The sequence below is a fragment of the Amia ocellicauda genome, chromosome 2 (assembly GCF_036373705.1).
Source record: "Amia ocellicauda isolate fAmiCal2 chromosome 2, fAmiCal2.hap1, whole genome shotgun sequence".
In the NCBI taxonomy this organism is placed as follows: domain Eukaryota; kingdom Metazoa; phylum Chordata; class Actinopteri; order Amiiformes; family Amiidae; genus Amia; species Amia ocellicauda.
In genome coordinates, this window is record NC_089851.1 from 3,038,848 (window position 1) to 3,048,324 (window position 9,477).

The window sequence follows — 9,477 nt, forward strand, 5'->3', positions numbered from 1 at the left end:
TGTTCAAATGTAGACATATTAGAACATTGAACAGAAACAGCCACCAAGTAACTTACCCATAACTGTGGATTGAAGATTATTAGTCAACATTATGGTGGGTTTATTTTAAAGCCTAGTGACCTTAGTTCATAAATTAGTCACATACCCATTTCATTACAGAACTGATAATGCAGCATCAAATATCTGTGATCAGCTCTAGGAAATCTTCAAATCATGTCTGCAGGGGCTTTGTGGATTCAAATTTTTGTAACTGAAACGAAACAAAACACTTCATCCCAAGCACATTGACAAAACCGAAAGCAGATCAGTCTCGGTGGACTTCCTTTTATTCAGATCAGAAACAAACAAACAGGAACATCTATCATACAGTAGTGAATGCATACTTCGGGACAGTCATGCACATGCTGCTTGCACCAAGTGCTGGGCCACCAGCCCGGTCACAAGCGTCATCCAGTCCCCAAAAGGTACGAGTCTGCAACTAGTCTGTGTCAAACGAGCGCGGGTTTCCTTTACACGTGAGAGATGGGAGCTACGGACAGTTGTGCAGCAGGAAGAAAAACAAAAAAGTGCATTGACAAAGTTCAATAACCTGAGGACTTGCTTTTGTTGTCATCTTTTACTGAAGTCAGATCTCAAAGCTTACATGTCTCCACACGGCCCCGCGATGCTGGGCACGGCAAGTGAAGCACCGGCACATACCACAAACACGGACAGCAGGATGTCGGACATGTGGCTGGAGATCGCAGACCTCTAGAAAGGTGTAAATCTCACACCCTCAAGAGTCCGAAGACCTCGAGCCTTGAGGTCTAACGGGTCGCCTCACCCGTTGCCGGAAAGACGAGGCAGGGAGGCAGTCTCTACAACCGCTTTGCTTTAGGTGAACCACACTGCAGAGATCTCAAAACTCCAGACCTAGCCACACCTGGCTGTGTATTCATTTATCTGACAGACGTCCACCATTTCAAGTAGAACTAACATTCCTATGCGTTGCCCTTTTCATTGGAGACCACAAAAGTCATTACAAATCATAGAAGAAAACAGCATCGGGTGTATCTTTCATATTTTATTCTAATAGCTTTAATTACAGTGCTTGTCTGTCAAAATGAAAACAAGTTTACATTTAAAAAAAAAAAAAAAAAACTAGATGAGTAATGAAAATAAATCACACTATGAAACAAAACCCACTGAGAGAATCTCACAAAATCGATTTCAGAAAAACAAAATCTTCAGTGTTGATCAAAAAGAGAAAAACAAACAAGAGTAGGAGGCATTTTGTTTCTCTTGGCGGAAATGGCTGACGTGACGTCGCAGCGAGGCGGGTGCGCTCGTCCACTGCCCCTCCCGGAGACGCGTCACGCATTCTTCTGCTTAATACTAGAATGGAATGACTCGCAAACATGCTTTCCACAGAACAAAAACCGCACAGACAGACGGAAAGCCGCCAGGCATCTTTAAAGGGTAGCTCTCAACAGTACCGGCTTCTTCTGAAAACGACTCGGCTCAATGTCAGCCGAGAGATCTGCTGGGGGAAACGAATCCCCCTGGGGACAACGCGGTCTCCAGCCTCGGTTTAGGACGGGAGGCTCACGTGGACTTCGAGGACTAACACAGCAAGCCAGTCCAAACCGGATCTCAATCGACTCCAAAAAAAGGCATCGGACAGGAAAACTAAGCTTTCCTTCACACGGAAACACTGCAGATGTCTGCGGAAGGACAGGCCTTCGGGGTGGACGCTTGCTGCACGAGCATCACAGACTGTAGTTCATTACATAGTAACACGCGGTATGCAAACGTGGACGGCGGCGGCGGCTGGGGCTTCGGGGCCGGAATAATACCTACGGGGTCCCACCGCGCCCCTCGTCCTGCCGGCGGTAGTGCATCTGTGCGTTTACGCTGGCTTCGTTTGCTTCAAGTGTTGGACGATACATACGGGCTGCACCACTCGTACAGTACTACGGATTAAAAACCACCATCCGATTAAAAAGAAAACCCCCCGCCCACGCCGACCGCAGGCGAGAGGGAGGAGACCCCCGGGGCCCCACCGCAGGGTCCGGCGGACTCCTGTAAATAAGCATTCGTGAGTTTCTGGTATCCAGTACTACATACATGTACAGTCAAAATTTGTAGAAAAATGAAAAGAAGAGGGAAGAAAAGGAGGGTTGGGGGCTGGGGAGAGAGAAGAAAAGAAAAGGCTGAGTAAATATTGCATAGGAGTGCCAGAAACTTCCTCATTACAACAAAAGGACTATTTACATTAAATAAGAAACCAGTCGGCTTCCAGCTTGTTCCCCACCCCCGCCCCCCCGCCCCACAACTAAAAAATAGTGTGGCGTTATTATACATCATGACAAAATGAAACGAGGACGGCTGCCAGCACTCCAGACCACAAAGTAGCACGGTCTGCCACATCAGAGAGTAAAGCGGGAGGAGAGGAGAGCGGGAGGAGAGGAGGAGGAGGAGGAGGAGGAGGAGGAGGAGGAGGAGAGGGGGTGCAGGAGCAGAGGGAGAGGAGTTATTTCTGGGTTCGGAGCTGATTGGACAGCCAGTCCAGTCCTTCATAGAGCCCGTCGCCGCTGGTGGCGCAGGTGGCCTGGATGTACCAGTTCCGGTGGCGCAGGGAATGCAGTCCCAGCTTGTCTGTGATTTCCGCCGCGTTCATGGCGTTGGGCAGGTCCTGCACGAGGGAGGGAGCAGCGTTAGAGGAGACGGACACCAGAGGATGAGCGAGGCAGGAGGACGACTGCGAGATGCTACACACCGGCAGTTAAGAGTTAAATTAGTTAGTCTGGGAACTGATGACTTAAGAGTGTCAAGCTGTTGTGTTCTAATTACATTGTCTATTCATTACATACAAGGCTCAGATGACTCATTTGTTCTAGAACTTCACGGGTATTCTGTTTTGTACAGTGCTCTTTATGATACAACCGGCTCAAGGCCTCGAGAGCTTTGCGCTGCCTTCTGATCTGCAGAAACGAGGGACAACCCACCTGCTTGTTCGCGAATACTAATAAGACGGCATCTCTCAGCTCATCCTCTGCCAGCATCCTCATCAGCTCCTCTCGGGCCTCGTTCACGCGCTCCCGGTCGTTGCTGTCCACCACGAAGATCAGACCTGCCGGGATGGAGAGATGGGTGCTGGGTTCAGAAAACACACACTGGACTGGGCAAGTCGATGACCAGCACTCCCCACAGAGCACCGGACATCTCCCCAAAACATCCCCTCTGTCGATGTCAGCACCACTGACAGACCAGCTATGAAACTCACTCAACTACGTTAGCAAAGTCTTGGGACTTCCTTGGTGGGTTCTCTCTCACCCCTGATCTGCTCGAGTGTCTGCCTCTCAGCCCGGCCCTGTACATACCTCTCCCTAAACCTCCCATCAATCCGAGCCCAACAACACACTGATCCTGGGACAAAGCCCGGACAAATCAGTTCTAGATCAGTTTCAAGGCTTTGGCCACCAGTGAACACTTGCACACTGTGGGGACCCCAGCTGGACCCCCAACAGGTCAGAGTCAATTTATGACGATGAGCTCCTAACACCTTATTGCTCAGAGATTAAAATAAGCGATCAAGGCAAGCCATGTCTTTGAATGCCTGCGCCAGAAAACCTGCTCTTTCAGAAGATCATGAACCTGGCTGGCTCCTCCTATCACACCGCATAGAGCAGCAACGCCCCCCCAAACCCAGCACCTGTCAGCAGATCCACCATCAGCTCTCACCTCCTGCTCATCTGTACCACACAGGGTGGCTGGTGTAGCTAACCCGTGCCAAGTCAAGCCTGCTCCTACTGGCGATCGCGTTTGTTCCTGGGGATCTGCCCACGGGTTTTTACACCATCAAGTGACAAAACGCTTCCACCTCGCCTAGACAAACCCTAATGGTGCAGGACATGACAACACGGCCCTGTGTTCCTGGACTTACGCAACCTCAAGCAAACACACCACTTCATGGTGCGAGACGACAAAAGGGACTTGGATAATATTCAGTTGTGGGCCGTCACCTGGCAGATGAAATTCAATGTGGACAAGTGCAAGGTAATACATGCAGGTAACAAACAAGTCCACTATAATTACACTATGGGAGGAATAGAACTAGATGAAGTAACGCATGAGAAAGACCTAGGAGACCTCCATCCAAACAATGTGGGGAAGCAATAAAAAAAGGCAAATACAATGTTAGGGTATATTGTCCAAAGTGTAGAATTGAGAACAAGGGCAGTGATGTTCAGACTGTACAATGCACTAGTTAGAGCTCATCTGGATACTGTGGACAGTTCTGGGCTCCACACTTCAAGAAAGATATCGCTGCTCTAGAGGCAGTTCAGAGGAGAGCAACCAGACTTATTCCAGGTCTGAAGGGAACGTCCTACTGAGAGACTGAGGACCTGAACCTTTTCACCCTGGAACAGAGGAGACTACGTGGGGACTTGATCCAAGTCTTCAAAATCATGAAAGGCATCGACCACATCAAACCAGAGGAGCTTTTCCAGATCAGCAGGGACACACGCACCCGGGGACACAAATGGAAATTGGGCTTCAAGGCATTCAAGACAGAAAACAGGAGAAACTACTTCACTTCTTAGTTATTAATGGACACCAAACGAGCACGATGGGGCGAATGGCCTCATGGTTTGTAAACTTTTCAAAAAGCGCAAATCTCTTCAAGCATTTCAAAGGGACTTCTCGCAGCAGAACAGGCGTGCAGTGCTGCCCAAGACGCCTCACACAGCCCTATTCAGGAACTCGAGGAGCCACCTGGATTTCTAGCCTCACAAACGTCGAACACGTATACCGGAGAGAGAGAAACATTAGAAAGACAAATAAAAATGGTTGTAAACTTACCCTGCGTGTTCTGGAAGTAGTGACGCCATAGAGGTCGGATTTTATCCTGACCGCCTACGTCCCACACAGTGAAACTTATATTCTTGTATTCTACAGTTTCCACGTTGAAGCCTAGAAGGGGTAAATGAAGATAACATGGATTACAAAGTCAGAAAAGCCTTCCAGGATCAAAAGTCCCCTCTTATTCCAACCCCAGCTAAACCCACATGATGCAAGACTAAACGTCTCACTGACACTCGGGTTTGCAGGGCGGACGCTCACCTATTGTGGGAATAGTGGTTACAATCTCGCCAAGCTTGAGTTTGTACAGGATCGTGGTCTTTCCGGCAGCATCGAGCCCCACCATGAGGATCCGCATCTCTTTTTTGCCGAACAGGCCTTTGAAGACGCTCGCAAATACATTCCCCATGGCTGAAACGTGACGCGTCCACCACCGGCAGAGTGGGAGAAAATCTGGAAGGAGAGAATGGAAGATCATTACTATCACAGCAACAGATAAGTGTGAATCCATTAGAGATCAGTGGCTCTCAGGCCTGCTCCTGGAGGCTCCTGGCCCTTACTGGCTCTTTTCCAGCTAAGATTTCAATTACTTAAACTTAACTGAAGTAAAATAAATGTGGCTAATTGGTGCTTTTTTTGTTAAACATTTGGGATTGGGTGGGGGGGATATAAAATCATACAGTACTTGAATTCTCAACGTATTTGTAAGCTAAACAAATGTAGACAAGTTCAATTAGGCAAGTTAATTTGATGAAGGTTTCAATTAAGTACTTGGTTAGAACAAACCGCAGGAGACCAAGACCAAGGCTGAAAACCACTGCCCTAGACTGGGGAAGAATAAATCTATAGCATATTTTTTCTTTTAGGCAGCATTAGTTTCTCAGCTTAAACATCCAAGTATCCAAGACAGAAAGGAAGAGCAAGGACTCGCAAACTGGTACACTTGTGGCAATATAGGAAGTTGAGGTTAGCCGTTAAGAGATAGGGCTGATGTAACAGGCTGCCACATATAGATTTTCACAATGGTAAACCTCTGAACAATCTGCAATTTAAAAAAGAGGAAGTAATTAATTTAGCTTTATTAAACCAACGCATTCACAGGCCAGGTTTCCAGAGGTGGCAGTCCATGCCAGTAGCTCTCAATAATGAACACGGACACCGCAGCGTGGTCTGAGTCCGTTAAGGTAGAATTACACTGAGGAGAATACATTAGTGAAAGAGGAGAGCGAGTCGCGTGGCTTGGGTTTCCCCTGCGTTTCAGAAACTGCCTTTTCTTATTTTTAGATCTGATCCGCCAGTCACTGCGAGAACAGCAGCTAGATTCGATGTCGTCATGGGAGAAGTTACTTGCAGAAGTTTACTGCTCTGGTAAAGCAAATTAAATCATGAAAATGTATGTCAACATTTGAAATTAACTAAGGGTAAAAGGAAAATTGAAAAAAATCTTAAGGATTAAATCTAAGCTCTCAAATTAATACTATTAGAATGAAGCAGCTATCCAATTAAAATTCAATTAGAATAGGTGGCAATCGGATTAAAAATATTAAAAACTTACAAATGTTACACTCCTCAAAATAGATAACATCCATAAATGTAAAGCCGTTCAACTTGTCCAAGACCCCTTTCCAAACTATATATAGAATTTACCTATTAATTGACATATCAAGTGTCAAATGAATAAATCAATATTAATTTATATAGCGCCTTTCACACCTAGGGATCCCAAAATGCTTTACAATTGAGTTTGTGCGTTGTCACTACTTCCATCACCACCATTTAATGCATCCAATGATTTGCTGAAGATACACAACTGTCACCCAGTTATAGAGATTACCAGCATCACAACACGCTATACCCGTCTATGGTTTGTTATGCTGTCCGAGTCATTGTGCCATGATTGCGATCATCTGAAAGCTGCCGTCCGAGGCAAGGGGGTTGAGAAACAATAGCTAGAGAGGATTAGATTGTGACTGAAAGAAAAGCTATATTTCATTGCTGACGGTCATTGCCACAGAGGAAAAGTAACACAGCTAGCCTAACAGAGAGGAAGGGAGGAAAACCGAATGTCTGAAGGAGCCACACGTTTGTCAATTAAAGGTTGACAGCTGCACCTGATGCTCAATCCACTACGAGGCCACTGAGGTGAAGAAGCATCACAACCTCCATTCAAGAGACTTCCACTCTGGACTTCCGAGTTGTCTTCTCAAAACTAACTTGTGTTGTTGTATGACACCCAAACTCAAAGCAGTACCCATTCTACAAAGGCATAAAGATCTCTGAACAACTTGACATGGGTATGGTTTAAAAAGAACAGTTGTGCTTTTTATTTAAACTGTGTTCATTAAGGAGAATGAAAAGCATTGGCAAAAATATGCAATTCTGGGTTAAAATAAAAATAAAAATGCATGACTTTCAAATATCATGTACAACTCTGAAGAAAACCTCACGAATTTACTTTTGTCCAAAAAGCACAGCCATCAGCCGCCCACTGGGAGATGTCCCTCCTTGCACGATGTTCAGAAGAAACCGGAAGCGAGTTTGTGATGAAATGCTGCGAGGTCCACACTGCCACGGACTGAGAAGAACCATGCAGATCCAGGATGGAGACTGACCATTTCACAGATTTACCTTGGAGTGAGCAGGTGAAGTGTCCACTATAACAATCCGAGTTTTAATCGGAGCGTTCAGAACTTAGATTTAAAGGAACAGGCCTAAGCCACGTCTTTAAATCGGGTCTCAATGTGGCGAGTGAGTGGCAGGCTTTTCCATGTAGTGATGCACACCTTTGTGGTCCGTAAAGTACTGACATGCAAGCGATTATGAAGCTTTTGGCTACTAGAAGCTCACAAGGTCAGAACAATGCGATTCTCTGTAGCGTGCAGATAATGCAGGAGTGCCACGCTGCCATCTGACAGCATGTCACCAGCGCCCCCCCCTCGGCACACAGCTGATATTATGCAGCCGATGCCCCCCCCACTCATCCAAAGCTGCCACCCTGTGTGTGGGTCTTATTTTCCTAAGCTGTACTGGAGTCTACCATGTGATGAAGGGAATGAATGGACAACTACTCACATTCATTCATTCATTCATTAAGAGTTTTCATTTTAGTGAATCAAGGGTGTTATTTAACGGCAAGGATTCAGAGTTGCATCTGTTTGGGGGACAGACTTACGGTTGAAGTAATCTTACAGTAAACACTATATAGGAGAGATTTAATTTTTTTTTTTAAACAGTATAGCTGGGGTGGTAACTGGGGAAGTGTGAGCTCACTACTGTTGGCGGCAAAGATGACTCATTTCACAGCACTTCACCATAACCCAGTTCAGAGTGGAAAACAGTCCGACTGGGACATGCAGTGGGTGGTACCAGTAACACCAGACTAGGCGTAGAACTGCAATTAGTCAATTACCAAAGAAATACTCATCACAAGCAACACAGCTCACCTGCCTAACCCAGTCTACTGGTGAGTGTGGCCCTTACCTTTGCGTGCGAGGAACAATGTAGACCTGGGGCTCAAACAGTGAAACCCACCCGCACATGCCGAGGTGGCCGCAGCGATTGACGGGGGCGTCCTGTGCTACTGCAGGTCAGAGCGGGGTCACGTACAGCTCTGAATTATGGATATTAATCCGGATTCAATGTGACAGCCAGGAGCCAGGGGCCCACTGAAGCTCATTCATACGGCCTCCTCCGGGCGGAGGCAGGGCTGCACACCCGGCGGCAGACTGTGGGTGGCCGAGAGCGCCTGTACCGGGGACCCGGGTCAGAACCACCCCCTGCACCCCCCACACACAACACTGAACATGCGTGTTCATGGCAGTGCGCTGTAACACACGCACAGCTGGCACGTCTTTAGCAAGAAAGCTCGATGCGGGGTGCGGGCCTTACAGGGACCCGTATGCAGCCGGTCTCCAGGACCAGCGCAGAGGAAACCGGGACGCGGCGCTGCGGGGCGGCTTGAACCGCTCGGCTGCGGTGCCCGAGTGGGTCTCCGCGATCCTCATCCCCGGGAGCAGACAGGCAAGACCCACCCTGCCGTTACTGCGTGTGTGTGAGAGAAAGAGGCCGCCGTGCCGCTCTCCCCTCTCCCCGTCCATCCGCCTCTGAACCCCCGCCCGCCATTGTCCGTTACCTCGTCAAAAATGGAGCTCCGTGCGATTCCTGGTTCCCGGGCTGAGCGGTGCTCGGCGGCGGCGTGATCCGGTGTCTTGAGGGACTTCACAGCGGCTCGACTCTCGCTAATATCGCTGGTGAAAATGTCCGCTTTGTGTCTTAGCGCGGTGCTCCTCTCGCTTCCTCTTCAAGGCGTTTCCACAAGATGGCGGCTTCCAGCGGCCACGTCAGTGCGCCGGATCTTCCGACAGCGCGGCGGCGCAGGGGGGTGAATTTGGCAACACCTCCGCCCGCCTCGGCCCCAGTGCCGGCCGGCGCGACCATAGACATCGGTGCAGCGGGGCGCTGGTTAGTGCAGTGATCCATTATTACACAACAGCGCTGCCTGCCCTCTGCAGCACGATGGAGGACCGACCGTGCCTGTTTTATATAGAATACTATAACACAAACACACACATACACACACCTATACACACCACACCAAAACACCACACACACACACACACAGACCTATACACA

The 9,477-nt window shown here is 48.2% G+C and overlaps 1 protein-coding gene across 1 annotated transcript; it reads right to left on the reverse strand.

Moving 5' to 3' along the window:
- Positions 1-308: 308 nt before the first annotated feature.
- arf1 (ADP-ribosylation factor 1) lies at positions 309-9,168 on the reverse strand. Its single transcript, XM_066716258.1, has 5 exons — positions 8,978-9,168; positions 5,107-5,298; positions 4,846-4,956; positions 2,988-3,112; positions 309-2,674 (listed from the first exon to the last, which is right to left on the reverse strand). The coding sequence occupies exons 2-5, from the start codon at positions 5,252-5,254 to the stop codon at positions 2,513-2,515; spliced, it is 546 nt and encodes a 181-aa protein (XP_066572355.1). The 5' UTR covers positions 5,255-5,298; positions 8,978-9,168; the 3' UTR covers positions 309-2,512.
- Positions 9,169-9,477: the final 309 nt, after the last annotated feature.